This window comes from Cydia pomonella, chromosome 6 (assembly GCF_033807575.1).
Source record: "Cydia pomonella isolate Wapato2018A chromosome 6, ilCydPomo1, whole genome shotgun sequence".
NCBI lineage: Eukaryota > Metazoa > Arthropoda > Insecta > Lepidoptera > Tortricidae > Cydia > Cydia pomonella.
In genome coordinates, this window is record NC_084708.1 from 14,180,903 (window position 1) to 14,206,173 (window position 25,271).

The 25,271-nt window shown below is 38.0% G+C and overlaps 1 protein-coding gene across 2 annotated transcripts in view; it reads right to left on the reverse strand.

Annotated features, from left to right (window-relative positions):
* The window catches only part of LOC133519046 (zinc finger protein 423 homolog), a 127,215-nt gene that overhangs the window by 3,780 nt on the left and 98,164 nt on the right, over positions 1–25,271 (reverse strand). For both annotated transcript variants that reach the window (XM_061852918.1, XM_061852919.1), the window contains 4 exons: positions 14,715–14,926; positions 2,749–2,891; positions 1,038–1,245; positions 190–825 (listed from right to left, as the gene is read on the reverse strand). In XM_061852918.1, the coding sequence (XP_061708902.1) occupies positions 190–825; positions 1,038–1,245; positions 2,749–2,891; positions 14,715–14,926 (1,199 nt within the window). The remainder of the gene's footprint in view (positions 1–189; positions 826–1,037; positions 1,246–2,748; positions 2,892–14,714; positions 14,927–25,271) is intronic.

Consider the following 25,271-nt stretch of genomic DNA (forward strand, 5'->3'; position numbering starts at 1 on the left):
TAAATATACAAAAAGTTTATCAATACTGTAGAGTATTACAATCTCAATAAACCGAGGGACAAGCTTATTTATAATAGCTTCAGTAGTGACACGATCGAAATTGTGAAATAATTTATGTACCTAGTTAGTAGGTAAGTGAGACCTTACAAAGAATCGATAGGTATGACAAAACCTATTATAAATGCTCACCTGAATGGCTACTTTTGAGTCGAAGATTTCCTTGCAAAGAGAACAGCGGTAAAGGTGATGAGCGTGCAGGTCCAGTAGATGCTTTTGCAAGTCATCCGGCGTAGGAAAACTGCGCGCGCAGCTGTGACACGTGTATTCGCAGGACACCGCCAGATAGTGTGCCGCGAGATGACGCTCCGAAGCCGCCGCATCAGCGAAAGAGGCCCCGCAGTGAGGACACGGCGTTGGGCTAGACCGATTCAACTCCCCACCCTCTTCAAGGTGACCTTTCAAATGTGCGCGAAATGCTTCAAAGTCAGGGAGGGCCGCGTCGCATTGATTGCAGAGAAGAGTTCCAGGCGACAAAGCCAGTTGGGGCGTTGCAGAATCCGAGCGTCGACGCTTGACCGACGGTTCTTCAGCTCTTCTGCTGAGATCAGTAGGCGCTGGTTGTTCGACGATCTGGTCTGAAGGGGTTTCACCATTGAGTAAGGCTGAATGAGCGGCTCGGACGTGTAATTGCAACTGCTCCATGCTTGTGAAGGTGTCTCGTGTGCAATAGATGCAGGCGAGGAGCGTGGGTGGCGGCTGCGAGGCGACGCGTCGCGGGGGAGTGAGCGCCGCTGCGTCAACGCCGTGGGCGCTGGTCATGTGAGCCTGGAAATGGACCAAAAAATTGATAATAAACTAACTACAGAAAAGGTAGCCTACTTCTCACGCCGTAACTCTAAAGGATACATTTTAATTGAAGCGACGTACCTAATAAATAACATTCGAATGTGTGTTTCGATTTATTATTTATTATTATGTTAGCGCCTTGAAGGAATTATGGCTGAATTAGACAGCATAATATACTTAATACTACTAACCTGTAAGAGGTCAGTCCTGCGGAAGGCGTCCCCGCACCGCGGACAGCGTAGTGCGCGCCGCCGGTCGGTCTCCCGGCCCTCGCGGTCGCGCTTGTGGCCCTGCATATGCGACGTGAGCGCCGCCGCGGTGTTGTAGCCCCGGTTGCACACGGTGCATTGGAAAGGCTTCTGAATGTCGTGGGTCTTCATGTGAATCTTTAAGTGATCGCTAGAAAAAAGGATGTCGTGTAAGAAACAGAGTAAAACAAAGCATGTTGTGTAATTATTAATAACTTGCAAGAAAGTGATTAGTTTTCAATATATACTAAACTACCTAACTGATTGTTGTTATTAATTACTTTACTGATGACTTTCTTTGATCTGATGATTTTTTTTAATACTACATCGGTGGCAAACAAGCATACGGCCCACCTGATGGTAAGCAGTCTTCGTAGCCTATGTAAGCCTGCAACTCCTGAGGAGTTACATGCGCATAAAATGCTTATAATTGTTACCTACCTAATTTGTACCTTTTATTTTCTAAGTAGATATTTACTCATGAGTATCTAAGCCTAAATAATATATTTTTTAATTTTTTTTATACTTTATCCTTTGTTTTTTTTAGTTAGAAATATGTACCATAATAGGTAAGTACCTAGTTAACATTTATAAAATAAGATTAATTTTAAGAGCGTTAGACGTTCCCAAATTATACCCACAAAAAATTTAAATGTCAGTTCGAAAACATCCACGAGCGATAAAGTCGTCTTTTATGTGACCACTGATGACAATTTGTCATATGAGACATAAGTGCCCACATAAAGAACGAACCAAACAGAACTAACAAAGAGGCTTTTCACGCAAACTACAGAATAGAGGCGTTCGCCCAAACACCTCCGCTAATGGCCGGGCTCGTCGTGCCAGTTTAGGTACGGGCCATTATTTCATTTTTGTGAGACCCTCGACGCCATTTGTCAGCGCATCATCTCTTTTCACTCGACGGCGGTTCGTTGGGCCGACAAATTGCGTAGAATTAGTCACGTGACCGCAGCGAGGTGACGAAAAAGGTGACGCATCGTGGTCGAGGAGCGAGCTTTGTGCCACGACGGTGATCAATCTTAGAGGCCCATTGTCGCACCTCGCGTCCTCTTAACGTTTCGCTGTGCCTTACTCGCACCAACATCAATAGGCTTTGACTTAAGGATTTTGTATCCTACTGGCTTCGACGCTTTTCTATTCCAAAAATACTTATAAGAATCTAATTATGGTGACAACCATTAGGACGGATCCTCCTTAAACTTATTATTCTTTAAGTTTAGAAACACACTTTTGTTCGTATACAAATGCGTCCAGTGGAACGTATCTCCGCGAAAGCATTTGTGTAACTTTTTTCTGTCTCCTCATTTTTTTATGAATCTTTTAATAATATAGTTACAAGATGCCTATCTAACCTAACCTAATCTAGGAAATAAAATATCTCGCTATATTGGTCCTCGGTGTATGAACAGTGCATAGAACAGTACCCCTAGTGTAACTGTGATCGACATCATAACGTGACGAACGCGTTTGCGTTAAGTGTCATTTTGTATAGGATTTTGAGTTTCCAAAACGTCCCGCTTGGCGCGCTCTTTCGAAATTCAATACAAAATGAGACTAAACGCAAACGCGTACGTCACGTTTGGAAATCGAATTTATTTACACTAGGGGTACGGTTGAGCAAAAAATGTCATACCTCCTGGAGAAGGCGGACTCGCAGTGCGGACAGCGGTACTTGCGGTCGCCGGTGTGCAGCTTCACGTGGCGGTCGCGGGACCTCTTGTGCTTGAAGTGCCGTGAGCAGAACTCACAGCGGAACGGCATTTGATCCGAATGGGTCTGAAACGAAACATAAAAATCTTTGAAGAGAGAGATAATCCAGGTTGGGACAATGTGGAATGGAAAGGCAGATTATCAGAATCACCTGTCCAGGTTTAAGACGAAAGTAGAGGATCCGAGCGAAATCGCCTTTTCTTACAAACGTAGTCCTCATGGCCTCTCTGGGTATTAACATTAATTATTGTATATCAACAACTATGCCCCTACGTTTGATTTTTTTCGAATTTTTAATTATTTTAAGAGTTAGGAGCATTTAAAAAATTGTATGAAATCTGTTTTTCGCTCCTAATTAAAAAAAAAAAACAAAATATCGAATAAAGACAAACGTTGGGGCATAGCTATGGTTAATATATTTATATATCAAATTATAATTTTTTTCTCCATAATATCAATATCCAGAGATGAAAATGCGGACTACGTTTGTATGGAGTAGCGACCGTCCCCTTAATAAGACAATAAAGTAATAGATTCATTATCTGCCTGATTTTACGATCGGCCGCGACTTGATGCGGATCCATAGATCAAAATGTTACCTCACGAAATAATATGAATTATTCGAAAAACCTTTCCGTGCTACGCGTAATAGTAACGATTAAAATGTGTAAGTCATACGATGATTAAGTTGAAATAAGTGCGGGTGCTTTGGTTATAAAAAGTCGTGAGAACCGTCCCAGGATGACTTGGCTAACTTGGCTTCCTCGACGAAGCTCACCCATGCCGGCATTTTATAACAATTGGTATTATATAGGCCGAAAAACGACACGGAGATGGTCACTTTTAAATTAGATAGGTATCAAATTTGAAGATTGAAATCGATTCATTCTTTCACTCAACCAAATCACGCTATTACTTACACTCAATCTCCTACATTTTTGTAGGCGCATACGAGTAGGTACTCAATAAGAACATATAGGAAATGATACATATTATATTGGGTATAATTGCAAGCGTCGCACTTTTTTTTATAAAAAATAATTAAATGTTGCATATAGCGTTGTTGTAACACGGGCATTACATTGAACTCAACCAAACAATTGAAAACTGTGAAATAACAATGTCATTACGAACATCAATCGTCCGAGATAGTACTTTACGTTTAGGAGCAAATGTATGAACTCGTACTGAACACTAATCAATATGTAAACAGGCCCTAAGGCAAGTGTACACGCTCGTAAGGGCATTATAAGATAAAAATTTAATACTGATTATCTCCGAAATGGAGTTAATTAGAATACCGGTGTCTTTGAGAAAGTTAATTAATTTAAGCTCAGGGATGCACCCTTGAAATTAACGGAAATAAAAAAAACACGGTGTATAATAAAAATGGCTTTCTGAATAATAAAAATGAGTACACAGTTAGACATTCTGATGTAAAGCATCTTCTAAACTACCGACTAATTAGGGGTCATCCATAAATTACGTTACACGAAAATCATGATTTTTTTAACCCTCCCCCTCCTTGTCACACCACGTCACATTTGGATACCCCCGTCACCCCCAATTTGACGTCACATATTTGTCAGTTTTGTTTTCAACGAAAACAGCAATACCAATTCCGTATGTTCATTTTAATAAAAAAAAATGTTTTTAATAAAACCAATATTAGAAATTTTAAGACACAAATCCGATTAGGAAGAAAAACTCGAATGAAAACGATTTAAGTATTATTGAAAAAACTAGTTAGGTATTTAACTGTAAAGCAGATTATAAAAAATCTAAACAGTTTTCAGTTACACGAAAATCATGATTTTTTAACCCTCCCCCTCCTTGTCACACCACGTCACATTTGGATACCCCCGTCACCCCCAATTTGACGTCACATATTTGTCAGTTTTGTTTTCAACGAAAACAGCAATACCAATTCCGTATGTTCATTTTAATAAAAAAAAATGTTTTTAATAAAACCAATATTAGAAATTTTAAGACACAAATCCGATTAGGAAGAAAAACTCGAATGAAAACGATTTAAGTATTATTGAAAAAACTAGTTAGGTATTTAACTGTAAAGCAGATTATAAAAAATCTAAACAGTTTTCAGTTACAGGTGAAGTTGAAGTGCCATCACAAAGTTTGTGACCCTCCCCTCCCCCTTGTCACAACATGTCACATTTTGTCCCCTGACCCCCTCCCTCTCCACAACGTGACGTAATTAATGGATGACTCCTTAGTAGTAACAGCTAGCTAAAAGAAGTCGATAGGTAAGCAGTTAGCCGATAGATACTGAATCACTACCACGATTGCGCGTGAACAACTTATACGGAACCGATAACATTCCTGGGGATCCGGCGCGGGAGCCCGCTCGATACACATCGGTAAGCCACACCGGAACATCTTCATTGGGCAATCCGTGACAAGCAAGATTACTACCTATAACGGATCACAGTTATAGAATAGAAATATCGATAGCATTATCTAAATTCTGGTTATTGTTTCATTTAGCTTGATTGAACGGGCTTTTAAAACTTATGTTAACGTTAGATTACTAAACAAATTACGAGGTGCTTGTGATCACGCGATAAGTGCCGAATATCATATAAGCGGTATACGCATACAGTACACAGCATAACTGCAGCCAATGAAAAAACTAAGTGCTTTGGAAACCACGTCTGCTAATTTCACTAACTGGATCATCTTATCTTAAGACTATTCACGCTACTTAGTGATGGAATAGTAGACACCTAGAACCTGACATTATACATTCATCTGTGTGTGCATTACATTCTGCTAATTAGATGGGTGTCAATAAATGCGTAGTTTTGATACTGTAAAGGATAACCTAGTTATTGATGTATGTAACCCGGAAACCAAGTAGGTACCAGGCGTGGTTGTTTAATTTAGTCTACGTGTAAAAACGAACATTTTCCCCTTCAAAGGATTATTCATAAGTCTATAATGAGGATGCAAATGTAGCGCTTGTAGATCGTGGCTGGCAGCGACATAATGGGAGCCATCGGCCTTCGCACCAACGTGATGTCAAACCAGCCGAGCCCGACTCTACCACAATACACTCCCAAACTGTGACAGCCATTTCACGCTTTTACTAATTGACCACCTCGACGGTACTCGTCCACTATCATGCTAAACACGCGTACGGAATGATTGACTTCTATTCTGCTACGCCGCTCTTGAGCAATGGAACATTTCTCTCTTAAACAAACTGTATTTCAAAATTGATTTTGGAACGAATGAATAACGTCAGGCCGCACATGGTTTTGCATGTATTTTGTCGATTCAATTTTGTATATTGTTTCCTCCTTAATACAACATAACACTACTACTCAAGTATAAACAAATAGCATTTTCTAATTTCTATAGAAACGGGGATATTAAGCCCGTGGAACCCTAAACGCAAGGATAATAAAGTAACAGGTCGCTAGAATCGATAGATAAGTATTGATCTTTTGGGAAGATTGTTGTTTGCTCACAAGGGTTTGCGGTCTCGTGCTCCCCCAATTACCACGGGTTAGCCGGTCGGGCCATTAGCGCCACATCTCAATTTGTTAGCGCCGCGGCGGCGGGCAGGCATAGGTAGGCGCAAAACAAACAGCTCGCACGCCTCAGGGTGTTATTGTTATTCCTATAACTCTGCAGCACAGGTGATTCGGAAGCTCGATGAAACCGATTGTCGCGTAGTTGGTCAGTATCTCGAGATATTGCTAATAAAATTGTTAGTCCGACAACCCGACCCGCCGGCACTCGCGCAACTAAAATGTGTATAGACAGTATATACACCCCGATTATGAGTTATTATGATCTTAGAAATCATTCGGCTTGTTTCTACTAGCCCGCTCCATAGCGTAGCGTAGTTATCTCTCTCTATCACTTCTTTATTAGTGCGACTGTGACAGTTATACGGAGTGTTAACGATTGGCATGTTGGCTACGCGGGCAGTTACTAACAAAATAATGTAAAAATTATAACTCCAATGCAGTTACAAATCTAGTTACGAATTTCGTATTGAATAGATAGAATATAAACTCGGATTTTTAAAAATAAATTGACTGTTATCGCTGAACTTAACTATTACAATTGACTTTACTTAATGGGCCAACATCAAGTAAAGTCAATTGTAATAGTTAGGATAATATGTGTTTAGCAGTGACATTGGCCCATTTTTAGGGTTCCGTAGCCAAATGGCAAAAAACGGAACCCTTATAGATTCGTCATGTCCGTCTGTCTGTCCGATTATGTCACAGCCACTTTTTTCTGAAACTATAAGAGCTATACTGTTCAAACTTGGTAAGTAGATGTATTCTATGAACCGCATTAAGATTTTTACACAAAAATAGAAAAAAAACGATAAATTTTGGGGGTTCCCCATACTTAGAACTGAAACTCAAAAAATCTTTTTTCATCAAACCCATACGTGTGGGGTATCTATTGGGATAGGTCTTCAAAAATGATATTTAGGTTTCTAATATCATTTTTTTCTAAATTGAATAGTTTGCGCGAGAGACACTTCCAAAGTGAAAAAATGTGCCCCCCCCCCCTGTAACTTCTAAAATAACAGAATAAAAAAATCTAAAAAATATATATGATATACATTACCATGCAAACTTCCACCGAAAATTGGTTTGAACGAGATCTAGTAAGTAGTTTTTTTAATACGTCATAAATGGTACGGAACCCTTCATGGGCAAGTCCGGCTCGCACTTGGCCGCTTTTATTTCTAAAAAACTTGATCATTCAGAGATGAGTCTATGTTAAAATATCAGAGTATCTTTTGCAGCAATTATGGATAACGGTGTCCGGCGGTGTAAGGCTAAGGACCTGATTGAACTAAGTGGTGGCACTTCCGCCGTCGACTAGAAAAGACCTTGTTCACTTTGTTTACGATTATCATAGGTAATCTGATTTTGATTCTCAGATACTGACAGGTGGGTAGATAATCTTTAAAATCCAGTAGGCTATTTCATGAAGTAACAAAGGTTACCGATATGTAACAAAGTATAATCCCCTAATACAAATCCCATCAACAACAAAAAACATGTAAAATGTAGCCAAGACGAGACAATAAGGCTCGCACTGTCAAAAAGTTATCAGATCTCTTGTAGAGCCAAGCTTCTAACTCTACAAGCCCTCACTTCACAAACTGTACACCTTAGTCAACATATGTATATATAAAATGTTTTTGATGGAATTTCACTTCTTTTTGTAAGTCACTTATGACAATCTTCCATCACCTAATTTAAAGGATTAGGGGAGATTTACTAATAAAAATCCTGTAATACGTATCTAGGGGCACCTTTTTCACAGTGTGCTTTTTTAAATAATTCCCCATACAAACTTCATCCCCATTTTCCCCTTTACGCCCTTTTCCTCCCCTTTTTCACCCTTACGAACAGGTTTTGTGGTTGAAAACTATTTTATATCCTTCCCCATAACAAAAACTATACCAAACATACCAAATTTCAACGAAATTGGTTCAGCGGTATTTGATTCCCCATACAAAAATCAAACCCCCCTTTTAATCCCATTAGGGGCAAAAAAAATCAAGTTTTTGTTGTTGTTTGTGTACTAATACTACTACATACCAAATATTAGCTTCCTAGGACTTCAGGAAGTACCATCAGGGTTTTGATGATCATCAGTGAGTGAGTGATTGAGTCAGTGACGAAATCGGAGGTTTTTGGATACGAATAAAACCTAAATTATAGCAATATGCAACTGGATTTTTTTATGCCTAATAAGTCTACTATTGACATTAAATCCCGAAAATTTGCAGCTGGGTATACATGCACATAGCCAATATTTATATGGGTACTTGAACTTAGGGCCAATAAACTTAGGCGACGTCTGTGCAGGATCTATGGGAAGCTATCGATCTAAATTAAATCATTAGCGGACACCATACATCAGGTAATCTAAGCCAAGAGCTCGCTGCATTTTAATTGGGTATACAGCTACTTACACCGATCTATGTATCACACTATGCAATAAATCAAGCGGGTGGTACTAGGTATTTTAAATTTTTTTTAAAATATATATATTTTTTTATATAAAATATTTTTTATATAAAATTGGTGTTTTTGGTGTGAAATGACCTTTAAGAAACTTACTAGGAAGTTATTTTTAAAAGTATTTTTGAATTTTTAGAGATATATTGACTGTGTATTGATTGTGTGTGTAAAGTCTAAGAATAAATCGAAACCCGAATTTGAAAGCTAGAGAAGATGGCGCTGTATGCTGCTGTAATATGACGCCATTCGACAATCGGTACTTAATCACAAAATATAGGTACTGAATTATAGAATTTTATTTAACTTTTGATAATTAGAGTTACCATAATGCAAAAAGCCGCCCAGCGCCATCTACATTAGCTGTCCAATAAAAAGCACAAGTTTCTTAGCTAGTACTGGCACTGTATGTACTTTTGCGAAAATAATTTAGGATAAAGTTGATTTCTCGATATTTTTGAGGTTAGGATACATGCCATTACTTATTCATTTGTAATCCTTGTTATTTCTGTTAGCCAGCCCCAGGGAGTGACGCACGCGCAAGATGTGACGCATGTCATGTGAATATGTACACTAACTTTGTCACTCAAATAAGACAATAGTCGCTTTAGTTGAATTCCAGCGAACAGCTACATGCATTAAAAATCCGGTAAAATCTATGAACTTAGATTATTTTGTTTGCATATCAAGTTATGTTTTAAGATGAAAATATTTATGAATCAATTTTAGTGCAAAATGAGCGTAGATTTTAATATGAAACTTTTTTACTGTGCAATAAATAATAAAAAATAGTAATTCAGCCTATATACGTTCCACTGCTGGGCACAGGCCACCTCTCATGCGCGAGAGGGCTTGGGCTATAGTCCCCACGCTGGCCCTGGCTGGGTTGGGGACTTCACATACACCTTTGAATTACTTCGCAGATGTATATAGGTTTCCTCACGATGTTTTCCTTCACCGAAAAGCTAGTCGTAAATATCAAATGAATCAAGATATAAACTCAATACACCAATTTTGTGAGCGTCAGGATGGCGGGTGGACCTCAGCAAAATTGAACGAAATATTTATAAACATATTGTACCTTCGGTGTACCTCAGTGTACCTTTAATATAATCTAGTGTACCTCTCCCTAAAACGAAATATTTAACAAAAAAAGATTTAATAGGTCCACCCGCCAACCTGACGTCAGGTTGGCGGGTGGACCTTAGTTTGATCATAGCTCGTTTTAGGGTTAAGTAAACTGATTTCTGTTAAAGGTTTACAGAGGTACATTGAAGGTACAATATAACTGCATACTTTTAGTGCAGTATAATGCAAGATTTCATAGGGCCACCCAACATCCTGACGTCAGAATGGCGGGTGGACCATTTTTGTTAAATATTTCGTTTTAGGGAGAGGTACACTGGATTCTATTAAAGGTACACTGAGGTACACCGAAGGTACATTATGTTTATAAATATTTCGTTCAATTTTGCTGAGCTCCACCCGCCATCCTGACGCTCACCCCAACTTTTGGTCTATGTCACATAGTTTTATTTTGCTTATTTTTAAGTTCAGATGCAAATCAGATGATAAAGTTAAAATTAAGTAATATAAAACTATATCACAAAGATCGAAAATTGAGGAATAAGTAGGACAACAATATTAAAATACTTGGTTTTAATTGGTCTATTAGAAAACACAATTCTCCTAATGAGGGCGCCACTGGACTGTCGATCCAATCTTAAATGCTCATTCATTATTTTCCTGTTTATAGGTGTATATGAGTACTGAGTTAATTACAGCGAGCTGCAAAGTTGCATGGTCACGATGTATAAATGGAATTCATTCATAAAGTGGTTATTTACTTTTCGAGCTCGGATATTTTCGTCATCTTTTCTTAACGCACTTACGAATACCGATACTGGTACTAGCACTGCGATCCGAGCACGAGGCATAAACATGACAGCGGCATGTTTACTCCCCGCGCTTAATTGGAGTAATCCCGCGCCGACAGAATTAATAAATCCCATCGTCCGCAAACGATAAATCGCAGCCGCTAGCGCCCATGCCCGTGGCTCACGCGTGTGATGCTCATTTAATTACTTTCAACAAGTGCTTTCCATGGATCTGAATAACGATTCGTTTTGTCGTTGATACGTCGTTAAAAAAATGCTGTTTCCAACTCTCTGCAGTACCTCTAGGTATGTAAGGTGCTCCAGTCTAACCAAACAACAAAATCGTATTCTTAATAAAAGCGGTAAATGTAGAATTGTACATGTACAGAACATTAAAAAATTTGTCGATTACTAAATTCCTCAATTTTATCACAGTATATTATGTGATCGGATATCCATTTCCAGTCGTATAAGTTTTTTTTTATTAGATAAGAATGTTGTATCATCGCTAAACTCGGCGTTGCATTGTACACTCCTGTAATCCTCCTTTGTTATAATTATTTAACTGACATGGGTATCTAAATAATTCAGCATATGATTTAATTAGGGACGGAATTGCAACCAAGGAAAATGAAAGAAACGTGATTATTGTATAGCATCCATTGGCATTGGCGAGCACTCGTGTTGGAAGCCAAGACACACTTTGGATCGCTGCGGCAGAGGAGTAAGTAAGTATCCCACAGTTAATAGAATATAATTACTATTATCATACATACAGAACCTACAATATTGATTCACGCTGTGGCGAACCAGATGCAACATATTGCAAAATTCATTTAGCATCGAGATCTTCGTGCGAGCGGTCAATAAGCGGAGCGCCGCGCGCGCCGCGGGAGCCCGGCCCCTGGGTGCACGGAGCCCTGCTGGCCGGCCTACGCCGTAACACCACCTCTGTTTATGGTGAAAAGACACGCAAATAGCCACGGTTTATTATTACCACAACACCGTGAGAGCGCGCGACGAATGTTTCCGAGTAAAGATCACCAAAAACAAGTTTTAAATGTTGATGGTCAATAAAAACGGTGGAATGGCCACTGGGCGGCTACTGAGTAGTACCGTGACTTTCACAGGTGGAGTGACGGCGGCGGAGGTTCACACCGCGCGGGTGCCCCGGGGGGGTCAAAATTGCCCACTGCGCCTACCGTGTAGTCAGCGATAGGTATGTTAGACAACAGATTTACTCTTGATGTGTATCATAATGGCCTGTTCTGTGTCATGTTTTATTTTAATGAGATTCAGGAAATTTTAACTCGTACCTACTCTACTAAAGAACACACATAACTTAAAAAAAAATACTTGTCTAACCTAGCCATGGCAGGTGTTTAGTAAAATTTAATATAAATGGACCCCAAATACAGTTCTTAAGTACCTATTACGACTTACGTAGCTTGTATAGTATAAGATCTGCAGGAGTCGTTGTTTACCCAAGTAAAAGGCGGTTTTACCTACACTTTTTGAATTTTATCGGCTAAATTGCCTTCTTACTTAATCAAGCTATTTTAAAGATCTAGTTTCTATGGATTAGAAGGTTAAATAGACTGCTTCTCGTATGTGCAAAAAATTGTCTTGCGAGTTGCAGCAGATGCTGACCTGGGATTGTAGAATGATTAAGTATATTTTGTTTCCTTCACCTAGGTATTTTATATTTTAAATTACCTACTTGCCGTCATTATAACCATTACATAAGTAACAAAAAGGAATCCTATACCTAGTTACATTAATTGCTATTTATCAGCCTAGTCCAATTCCTAGTACTCATCGGTCTTAAATTAAACAGCACGCTCGGAGAAAGGATAATGTTATAAATGCAAAATATCTAGTACTGATCAACTTAATTAGAAGTGGAATCGCAATAAGACAAGTCGGTTACGCCAGTGGCAGAGTGGGTGTGATGCCGTCGCCACACCACTGCGGGCACCGCCATCTCTGACTGACTTCTTTATTACCGAGAGATTGCGCTCCGACTGATCAACCTCTATCAAATACAATACGTATCAGACGTCTTAATTAACTCCGACAGCAATTCCTAACGCACTCTCCTGTACAGTTTTACGATTTCCCCGGAGGCGCTGCGCCCGAGACGAATGGCTGCGTGTGGACTGCCAATTGATTTATTTTTAATGAACGCCTTTCCCAAGCTGCGGTGCGATGATAAAGGTGTAGCGCGCAGGCTAGGGAGTTGTTATCGCAAGCCTATTTCCGGCCGTCACCGCTCTGTCGCGCGCGAGCCCGACGCGATCATCGCCCGATACATTTGTCGGCGACCACGGCTAAGATACAAGTTCGCGTCTGCGCATGCACTGATCGATATCTACCCAGACGCAACGGGGACTATGCAATTTCTTCTGATAATCTAATGAAATCCTTTAGCAATCAATAACCTTTTCCAATTTAATTGCACTAGCCAGCTTCAATCATAACAAGGTGTTATTTTTGTCGCTTTACGAGTGATTTGTATCTAGGCAGATTGGGGAGCGGCGGCATGTAAAGTGACATTTCTATTTGTCCTATCTTAGCTAGATCTGTCGCGGTGTGTGTTGTAATCGTAACGCAGCGAGATCGCGGGCGAGCGGCGCGCACAAAGGGACCGAGATGTACGGCCGGCGTAATGGCCCTCACGTCACAGACCTCAGCTCGGTGCAAGGCGGCTGAGATACATATCTACACACCGGCTCTGTAAATGGGCCGTTTTGGGTATCTACTTGCTAATGAAGCGCGGTGGCTGCATGGTGAAACTGGACTGTGAATTCATAGATATGACGGATTTAATGGCCACATTGTTCAACCCGCCGACCAGGTTATGTTACCGCAAAGACGCCTGAGATAACCTGTTGGGCGATTTTAAATGATATTATTGCAACATTGCAGGCTACAGCTATTAACACTTTAAGGAGCCTTTTTCGGTAACTTCTCAATTATTTTATCCGTATAACTCAATCGGTCTAACTCAATATTTTTTAAATTTAAATAAGTACGTGCCAGTCAAAATTATTCACCCGAAATGTACATGCCACACAAACACAGACCTCTTATTATTGTTGTTATAGAATTAAATGGTATTGGTTGTCATAGGATTTGCACAGATCGGGATAATTTCATCCCATCAATGACATTTTCATGTAAATGGTTACCAAGACGAAATGAAGCCAAGCGACATATTTTGACTAAGGTGTACTTGTGAAGTTAGGGGATGTAGAGTTAGAAAGCTTGGCACTACAAGGGATCTGATAACCTTTTATAGTGCGAGCCTTAGGGATTCGTCTTGGCAACATTTTACATGAAAATGTTTTTGACGGGATTTCACTTCTTTTTGTGAGTTGCTTAATTAATTTAATGAGTTGGGGGAGATTTACTATTAAAAATCCTAAAATACGTATCTGAGGGCATATTTTATTCAATTTACTTTTTTTGCTGACTAACTTCAACCCATTTTACTCCCCCTTTTCACCCTTACGGGGTGATTTTGGAGTTAAAAACTATTCTATATCCTTCCTAAATTTCAGTTTCCTAGGACTCCAGGAAGTAGCTTAAAGATTTCGATGATCATCAGTGAGTGTGTGACTGACTGAGTCAGTGACGAAATCAGGGTTTTTTAGATATGAATAAAATCTAAGTATGAGAGCTACGCAATTGAAATTTTGTATACTTAATAAGTCTACTATTGACATTATATCCCAAGAATCTTGTTTATCAGGTATAATCTAAACCTACGTTATGAGGGTTCAAAATAACGATGAAGCACTTCGAGAAAAGGTAGGTGCGCTTCGCTTTGCTCGACTTTGCGGAACACTGCCGTGCCCCTAGATACATTTCGGTTCCGGGTTGCCAACCCTACCCTACGTGGTCATTATATGTTCGAAGGTGCCGAAATTAGCGTCGGTGTCGTTTTCTGCGGCGGTAGTTGTCGGCGGTGACAAATAATTACTTACCTGTTCATGTTTCTTAAGATAGGACAGCCTCGGGAAGGCCTTGTCACAGAACTGGCACTGGTAGGGCGTGTGCTCGGTGGCGCCGAGTGTGAACGGCGGCTCGGTATCGGCGTCGCCAGGCTCGGCGGCGTCCGTCGTCGGCGACGGCGACGGCTCCGGCGTCGACGACGGCCACGAGCTGCCCGCCGTGCTGCCCACGCTGCCCAGCGCCTCTGCACAATAATGTTTATAATAAGTAAATAGGAAGATATTGACGCTTTTTTGCTAAGTCAGGGTTTAACTACTTTAGTTTTAAGGCTCAATTACCACAGAAGCCGAATTACAATTCTTCCATAGTTAATAATAACAAAAACATCAAAGGTAACTATGTATGTATACTTCCTAATTTCCATAAGGACTCACAATCAAAAAATATTTTTTAAGTTATTTAGAAACCAAACAGTCGTATAAACATATCAACAATGCAATACAAACGATGTACCACAACAAAAGGAAAATACAACAAAAAGACCTGGAGGTTCATAAATTATAAATTATGTTAACTGATATAAATATAGTTATATAGCTACTTAATGCAAATTTTTGAATCTGATAGAAAAAATAACTGATATCTGTACTTATATATTAAAACAACTTACTTTTAACTATATCTTTTAGACTAGCCAACGAATTTTGAAAACAATCTACTTCGAATAGATTTTGATTATAGTAACTAGGAACTCGTCTGAAAAAGGTATGCCTGGAATAGTTTTTGACCGAAAAACTAATATGAAACAGCGATCGAGGGCGTAAGGGGTGATGCGGACAACTGAAAGTAACTAATCTTAGTAGATTAGGACAATTAATAATATTTTTTAGAATTTTAAACAAAAACATAACGTCTAAGTATATCCTACGGTTAAAAAGAGAAGGTACACCAAAATGTTTCGCCGCCAACGTTGAATTTACAAAATAAGTACCTGTTCTATAACTTAGAGATTTTAAGAAAATGTTTTGAATTCTCTCCAAACGGTCAATATGGACTTGGTATTGTGGTGTCCAAATTACACTCCCGAATTCGAGGATACTCCTAACTAAAGAATAAAATAATAATTTATAAGTATTTGGCCGTTTGAAGGGCTGTCCTACACGAAGAATCATTCCTAACCTTTTATATGCACGTTTACATAAATTATCAATATGCTCATTATAGTTTAGTTGCGAGTCCATAGTGATACCTAAGTCCTTAATGGAAGATACTCGTGCTATGTTATTACCAGACAAATTATAATTATAAATTATCGGGTTGTGTTTCCGATTAAAGCTGATAACAAAACATTTTTCTGTGTTTAAAAACAAATGATTATTAGAGCAATATAGGACAAAATTATCTAAATCTTTTTGCAATAATAGGCAGTCTGCCTCCGAAGACACGGCTTTATAAATCTTTGTGTCATCAGCATATATAAGGTGTTCAGAGCTACGGAAGCAAGCCGCCATATCATTTATATACAGGATAAAAAATAAAGGACCAAGGTGTGACCCCTGAGGTACTCCAGAGGGGATGGGGAGAAAACGAGATGTGTACCCTTTCAAGGCCACAGCTTGACTACGATTAGAGAGGTAAGATTTAATCCACCTCAGGAGGTCACCGTGTATACCGAGGTCGAGAAGTTTCTTGATCAAATTATTATGGTTAATTTTATCGAAACACTTCGAAAAATCGGTATACACGGCATCCACCTGGCCCCCAGAGGCTAACCTATTAATAATAAAATCAGAAAAGGTAAGTAGATTCGTGTCAACACTTCTACCTTGGCAAAAACCATGTTGACTGGGCGCGATATGATGACAAAAAGCAGCTGTAATTTTGTTATAAACTATTTTTTCTAAAATTTTTTGCGAAAATATTTAATTTACTAATTGGCCTATAGTTTGTAACCAGGTGAGCATCCCCGCTCTTATAAATAGGCGTAATCAGGGCTCTTTTCCATACCACAGGGAAATAACCACCTGACAATGATTTTTTATAAATTAGAGTTAGGGGTGCAGCTAACTCTTGGGCACACATAATAATGAAATAAGGATGGATCATGTCGGTACCACTACCCTTCCCAGCGTTTACTCTCTTCAAAAATCCATAAACACAATCCTCTGTAACATCAATGCAACTAAGATCTATAAGTGAGTCCTCAGGTACAGGTAGACAGTCAGGAGCGACAGAAAGATCAGGCACAAAAACCGAGTTGAAAAAGTCATTGAAGTAATTACTTATAGTAAGACCATCGTTGGATGTATCGTTTAGGTATGACATTTGATCGGGTACATGATTAGTTGGAAATTTAGATTTCATAAAAGACCAAAAATATGATGGATTACTATATATTTTATCTTCAGTTAGTGAAATATATGTTTTATAACACTCAGTAGCCATCTTATGCTCCCTGGATCTTAAGAGTACGAACTCCGCCCTATCAAGGGGATTTCTATACCTTTTCCACCGTTTATGTACTGATAATTTTTGTTTACGAAGCTTGATAAGTGCACAAGAAAACCAAGGCGGGTACCCATTATTCGAGTTAACACATTTATGAGGAATATAACTTAAAATAAGTCTTTTTAAAACAGAATAAAAATAAGAAACCGATTCCTCAACATCCATATTTAATAAACATGCCCAATCGGTTTCGGACAGTTCCTTACGGATAGAATTATAGTCGCCGCGGCGGAAAATAGGCTTAATAGTATGGTTCGGTTTCAATTGAGGTGAATAATTTAACGAATTAAGAGCCAAAGATATATGTAACGCCTTATGCTGTGGATCCTCCGGCGTAAGCGGGGACGAACTAGCACTAACCTCACAAATTACGTTAGCCATAACGAGATCAAGCACTCGTCCATTTATATTATAACACGAATTAAATTGGCTTAATCCAGTCAAAGCGATGAAATCTTTATTATTATTACCTATTTAGTAGTAAAATACTTCTTCCATTCTTTTAAAACCAAAACCCAAGTAAAGGAATAAACAGTAAATGACAACTCAGACGCTTTTACAGGCGCTGTAAAGCACATTAAGGCAGACAGCGTAGCTCTAGGCTCAGATAAAGCCATCATAAATATCGAGAAAGCCCCACATTTCAGCGTTAAAGGCGATATATCTCCGAGAGCACCTCGAGTGGCGTGAAATATAAACAAATTGAATGGGCCGCAATGACGAGCGGTATCACCGCAAATGATGAGTAATGCCCACGGGCCCCGGGCTCCCGCCAGTGCCTACCAAAAGAAACCACGACTACAAGCAACGAAAATTACCCTAGCAATGCTAAATACAGAGTGTACTAATAAATTCAGTTTATGTTCGTATTTATTGTCACAAGTAGTTATCGTTTGCATTTGCTAACGTTACTAACTTACAGATTAGCCCTGAACATCGGCATAAATTTATTTTACCTAATAAATCGTCCGTTTACATACTTAAAAATCATTAATCAGTAAAGACTGAAAAAGTTCCATAATCCCAATTTTAATATGTATTATTTTAAATGAATAGTACGGAATAATCAATGGGAGATTCTTAATTATGAATAAAAAAATATCTTAAGTGAAAATAATGGATTATAAACTGAAATAGATGTCATATACCAAAGAAAAAGTGACAAAACCCTCCAGTGGCGGGGGCCACCGATTGAATTGTTTCTAAAATCATGAAAATTAGGGGTACGTTAAGTACCCTTAACATGTATAGGAATAATTCGGTCCTATTTCCTAAATCTTTACCGATAAGTACAATGAGCAGTAAAAGTGCATGACGACTTTATCAACGAATTCATTCATAATTTCTCCATGCAATTTGCAGCTCACTGTACATATTTTTAATAATACTACAATAATTTAGTACCTATTCGTTCAACTTATATACTTTCTTTTTTATTTTAGCTGTGAACATACGAACGGCGGAACTCACGAGTGCAACGACAGTAGAAATAAAGTTGTCTAAGAGACCATTTTTGCAGTGCGTCTCCCTGTTCCCTAACAAGGACTATTAATATCCATCTGTTCCCACGACGCCCCGGACGTTGGTAGCGGCGCCTAATGGCCAAAATGATAACAATTGAATTTAGACGTTCGCAGGGCCATTACGGCTGCTTTATTTCCACATGCAGCTATTACATGGCAGGAGGGATATAAAATGGCACTAGGTACTTAATCAAGTAAATTTCCTTACTGAGCAAAAACTTCCGGTATCGAAATTAAAGTAGAAGAAGTTATATATATCCCAAGAAAGAACCGACCATCCTGCCCCGGCGGGAAACTTTACAGCTGCTGTGTCAACTCATTAATTTAACACTTATAATGCTAATACCTAAGTATAATTTTGTTTAAAGAAAGCTACCTAACTTAGCTAGCTAAATAACTTTTATATAACCTACCCATATAAAAAAATCTTACCTCTCTCTCTCTCTTTGTTTTTTCTCGTAGTAAATTTCTTATCTAAATAAATGTACTTATGTTGAAACACAGGTTTGGTTTAACAAAACAGCAATTGTTACGTATGACACTTTGTGTCACATGCACATATATATATCAAAACCTCAACAATTTACCTGCCATTATTTTAACAGATTTGAGATTCAGACCAAGCTAAGTTTGCAAAGATTTTGATAGCCCAGCCTGTACAAGTGTTAGTAAAAGTCATAATTTCATAGAAGTTTAAAGTTTAAAATAACACTTGCGCTGTCTGGGCTGTCAAAATCGCTGCCAAATTATCTTAGTGTGATTCTAACCTTTTAGGAAGAATATGGAACTGATTGAAATTGTAAAAAAAAAAAAAACAACTTATGAAAACATAATAATTAAGATTTACGAAAATATCACATACTTACCTAAACATTGTTTAGGAATATGCATATGTTTAGACTGAGATCACATGGAGATCACCCATGAAGCAGAATATGTGAAACCTTGTTCCTAAACAACCATCATGTATTTTGATGCAGTTTACGATAACGCGTAGACCGAAGTTTGTGGTGCAACACCGGTTTTTCATTACGCAGTATCAAGATCTTCTGCTCTGACCATGTGACCCAAAAAGATGGTAGGTACCTTTTGTACAAATAGTATGATTATCTGTATAATTTGATACTATATTGTCGCTTTGACCTAATTCTGTGTTAACCCATTTGGTTGAGAGTGAAGTATTGACAGGTACTCTAATTAGATGGGCCAAGTGCGGATTTTGTAGAGGGATACCGCCATCATTGCAAAACGATTCTTTTAACCGTCTAAACGCCAAGAACACCTAAAGTCATCATCACTAATCGTGCCCACAGCGCCAGGGATAACTATAGATGTTATGGCCAACTCTGTCAAAGTAACTTCACACTTTCAAGTAAGGTTTACATCAGATCGCTTGCGCCCGGGACCTAGGCGTGCCAGTGACGTTTTTGTTTATGATATAAAGCGTTCAAAAGGTTAAAAAACTAACTTTCGTCCTCGTAAAAGTCGCAAAAACTTTCCACCCTACGTACAGCCCCTCTTAGGAGAAGTATTTCTATAAATCCTTTCTTAGTGGTTTTCGACAACATACTCGTACTTACGAAGAATATGTTTCATAGATATATCAAGACTCCTTCAGGGGGGTCTAGGCTGTGGTTTGTCTGCAAGTAGAGTCCTACTAAGTTAACTCTGCACACCGACTCGACAGGAACAAAGTGAGGAAGTGTCATTATTAACGTCATATTTTTATAGAAATTTGACATTAATGGTGACATTTGCAGTTTGGTTAGTCCGACTCTACCTATACGTAACTAATGGAGCTGCTATATATTGTATTAATTTTATTTAATGAAATATATATGTATATACAATGTGAAAAAAATAATGGGCCCTAGAGGCAAAGTGCCTTAAAACCTTAAGTTAGCTCATTTGACTTCGAGGAAACATTCTATTATTTAAAAAAAAATCGCTTGTCTCGCCCGGGAATCGAACCGACTAATAATCTGTTCGCTATTTTATTCCATGTTAATGTTAATTTTTTCCAAGAAACATTAGGTCTTACACTCGTCTGTCGTACAAAATATCCATAAAATCAAAAATTTTGTACACAACAAATTTTAACAAAAAAGAATTGTAAAAAATCTTTGAATGACATAGATATAGATATAGACATGAAATATTTGCAGCATTTGAATGCAGTTTTGTTTCTTTAAAAAAAATAAAGAATGTTTCTCTTTAAGTAAAATGAACTAACTTAAGGTTTTATAGTACATTGTGCAACGAGGGGGGTAAGTGAAATTTTGGATACGAGGGTGACTATTCCCGACATCCGCAGGCTGGAGGGAATTAAAGACCCGAGTTTGCAATATTCTTACCCCCGGTGTTACACACAATGTTTTTCATCACACTTCCGAAGAAAATACTAAATTGTAAACGAAATCATTCTTAAATACGGTGACATATCAAACATTCGTCCGCCATTTTGTAATTTCTTGACAGGACAGGACTTAGCATCGAGGGCACAGACCTATTCGGCATTCAGCCACGATTAATAATTATGTAAAAATATTTTAATCATAAACAAAAATATTAAATTATAAACGTCAGTATTTTAAAAGTAAAACTCATTTATGCTACTTGGTTTGTATGAAAAAGTGACATAATTAAAAAAAAGCTATAACTCCCTAGCTTTTTTTCACAATCCATAACTCCCGCGGGTACAAAATTTGCCTCCTGCTGCACCTGTTCGATCAATATCCATCATCGAACAATCCAACAATTTATTTTCCCTTTGTGGTTGAGAAGACAATACATTGCTGTCTAAAGTATAATAATTATTGTACATATGAATCTCAAGATCATTTACACATGTAGGAAAGGGATATTCCTCTAGGATCGGAAGAGTGTTCAACGGTAAGTGAAATTAAAGAATAGATAATAGTGTGTTGGTCCAAGTGAACCACTTTTCGGGTTTACGGGATGTTCAAGTTTCATCTAAAAAGTTTATAGATAGCTTGTCAATCGTAAGAGGTTGTAACCAAACCCTAGAAGTCACCACCTAAATAATCCAAATACCTATTCGTAGTGTAATTAATTACTGTAGGCAGCCAATTAATACTAACAAGTAATATACTTAAGTAGCTTTAACTTTTTAACGCATGTTTTTGACTGTCGTAAAGAAAACGTACCTACTCGTAACTGTACCAGGATTCTGTGGATTAGCAGGGAAGGATGGTCAACGGTACTTAGTACGTACGGATTAGAGAGGCGAGTTGGTGGTAGGATAATTAACAGTAACTTGCACCACGCAAGCCGTGCAAGTGAGCAGCGAGTGGCGCCGGCGCCGGTGGGCGGCGGAAGCGCACATCCTAATTGCGCCGTCTGGGACACCTCGACCGGCGCCTGCGCAATCAACGCCGATCGCGAGCTGTTTATTGTTCTTTATGTGATATCACTAAGCCTAGGACTCTCATTCGAAATTTACATGTGATGCTTGAATATGGATATTCATTTGACTCGCAGTGCATCTTCGTGCAAGTCCAAGTATCCGTGCGAGCGAGATGCGTGCGTGTATTATCAAATCAACTTCTAATGTAATATAAAGTTTAAATGCCGCTCTTGGCAACCGAGCTTGGTTGGTATTGGTTTATCTACTTAAAGAAAAATAGATAAAAGCTTGTTTTGTTAACTATTTTTACACCGTCAACTTGTAGATTAACTTCTCATCGAGAATGTTATGACAACTGTTTCTATTTTATTTATATTTTATCAATTTCCATTATCATCAAAACAAAAATGAAGAAATTCAAAACATCGGCCATGTTTTATCATTTTGACTTCGAATTCCTATCAAGGAGCCTTTCGAACCTTGAGGAAATTCAAAACGGCGACCGTTTGTTTCAACAAATCAAAAAAAAAAAACAAAAATCAGCAGCATTCGCCTCCAGCGCCACATGTCAAATGCGTCAATGCGAGCACTGTCAGCTTTTTTGAGGATCGAAGTTTTCGCACCGTAGGTGAAAATCGAGAACACCCAATTCTTCACCAGGCCAATGGTAGTTTTTTGGATTATTATCCTGTTTAGTCGGGTCATCGCGCTTTTCACCATCCAATCCGCTTCCGGATGTGCGGTTCGCATGATCCATCCTTACATTACATATGGTAGAGCCCAATATGCGGTATGCAAATCTGTCCACATATTAGATATCGAGTATCCCACTGTACTCTAGCTGCTTTTTTCGATCTACCTACCATGACTTTGATTATCGATTTCTTGATCGACAGGCCAAGTTCTCCACTATTTTTTTGGTTACATTACTGCAGGAAACGTTGAAATGTCAATGTATCGAGAAATTTATATCAAGTTTGACTTTTCCTGCAGTAATGTCAAAATCGATGTCACTGCCCGGAATTTTGACATTACTGCAGTAATGCAGTCGGCAGTAATGCCGACCCTTGTTTAAAAAAAAATGGGTCATGTGCGAGTTCATTTAACTCGCGCACCGAGGGTTCCATACAAACTTTCAATTATGTCATAAACTATAAACACGAAAGACTTTTGACCAGAAGTATATTAAGCATAATTGTGTACAGCGCCGTCTATTGGCATATTGACTAACTAATTCTGTATTATATTATATGAACCGAAATCAACAATTTGTGTTTTATTTGAAAGGTGTTTTTAGTGTAATTTCATAGACATTTCAAGTACTTATAATAAACACCCGCAAAGGTAATTGCAAATAAAATTTGGAAAAGTATTTTGATGAAAAAAAAGAGCTATTACGAATAAGATAAAGGTGTGACTATATTTTTCCTGTAATATTTATAATAGTGTTAATTTTAATTAGTGTTTATTTTTGTTTGTTGTTATAGGTATCACTAACATACATTTTTAATTTGTAAGTTTTGCTGTGTTCTAACACTAATATGGATTGTATTATTCGAAATAAAAATATTTAATTGAATTGAATATTATGAAAAAAAAACTTCGGAAATAAGAGGGTGGGAACGGTATTTTTTTCACATTTTCTTTCATAAATCATTTATTTTTTACAAAAGTAAACATTGTTTTGGAATGTTCAATTTAAGCTCTTTCATGTGATAAGCCCCTTTACCTGGTAACTAGACTTTGAAATTTTGCCCCCTCTTCATATTAGGCATTAAAAAAAACACTTTTGATAGGTTAGCGTTGTTAATTACTATTCCAACTTTCAAATCGATAGCTTAATTAGTTCTCGAGATATTTAGCAATGTTACAGACGGACGGACAGAGTAGCGCTATAAGGGTTCCTTTTGTACCTTTTTTAGTACGGGACCCTACTTAGCTAACTTGAAAGTTAGATTGTTTCATTATAAAAGGTTAAATTGATGAAATATAAAGGTTACATAACGAATAAAATATTAATCACCTAAAATTATAGTGGAGTCCTAGAATACAAGATTAATAAAAAAAACAGTTGAAAAGAATTACTATTTATAGTCGGTCCGTCAGGTCCGGGATAAATCCTAATGATATAAATATGTTGTCGAGTGCTGGACTACTAATATATATGAAAATACTATTCTTATTCTACGCCAATAAGGACTCGCTTACCTGCTTACTCGCTTACGCTGTCCTCTTGAGACCTTTCGTACCAGTTAGTTGTGGACATCATCATTAATGTCAGTGGAATATAATAATTTGGAGCCGTTATGCAAAACGTTTATGCTAAATATTATCATTATCGATATAATTTTAAGCATCTGCGTGTGACAAGTAAAGCCCGAATGAGTTGTTTATGCATACATGAAAAAGATAATACCTAATTAAACTGGGATAGCACAATGTTACAACACTCGTACAATAAGTTTTTAGCTTAAAAAGGTTGACTGCTGCAATAAATATACAATCAAGCAATAATAAGTCTTTGGTAAAAAAAAAATTTTTTTTATCGCTGACTGTCTTTTTTCCCACAGGAAACTAATACTCAGCGAGACAATTCTAACAACCCCAAACACAATTAGTTTGCGTTGTCTTATCATCACAATCATCCGGATTACATATGTACCTATGCAAAATTTCAGCTCAATCGGATATCAATGAAGTGTGATAAATTTAGCTTCTAAGATTTGCCCCACACTAACTAACATACATACTAACAGGGCAAGTTAAATAAAGACTTGTATTAAGACGAGATTCTGTAAATAAATGTGTCAAACAATTACAGAGTCGATGTAGAGGTACTCATCATAATTTTGAAATATATTAGATAAATTAAATACGGCAACAAAATTCTGACGAATAGTTTATAAATAAATAAGTAAAAGTGGACGTAAATAAAAGAATCCACCTGCTGCTTGATTGCCTCGCGATTGAGGTGGATTGACCGGCGCGTGGCGCGTGGCAAACCGCTTCGTCCAATTAATTAACGCTTAATTATTATAGTTTTGCTGAAGGACCGTATTATAATAAGACTGACTAGTCAGTTAGCACGATTTGTAGGCTTCTTAATATGGCTGTTAAAGATATTGTAATGTTTTAATGTCATACTTTTCAGATATGCCTCTTCATATACAATGTGTAAATTGTACTTATAT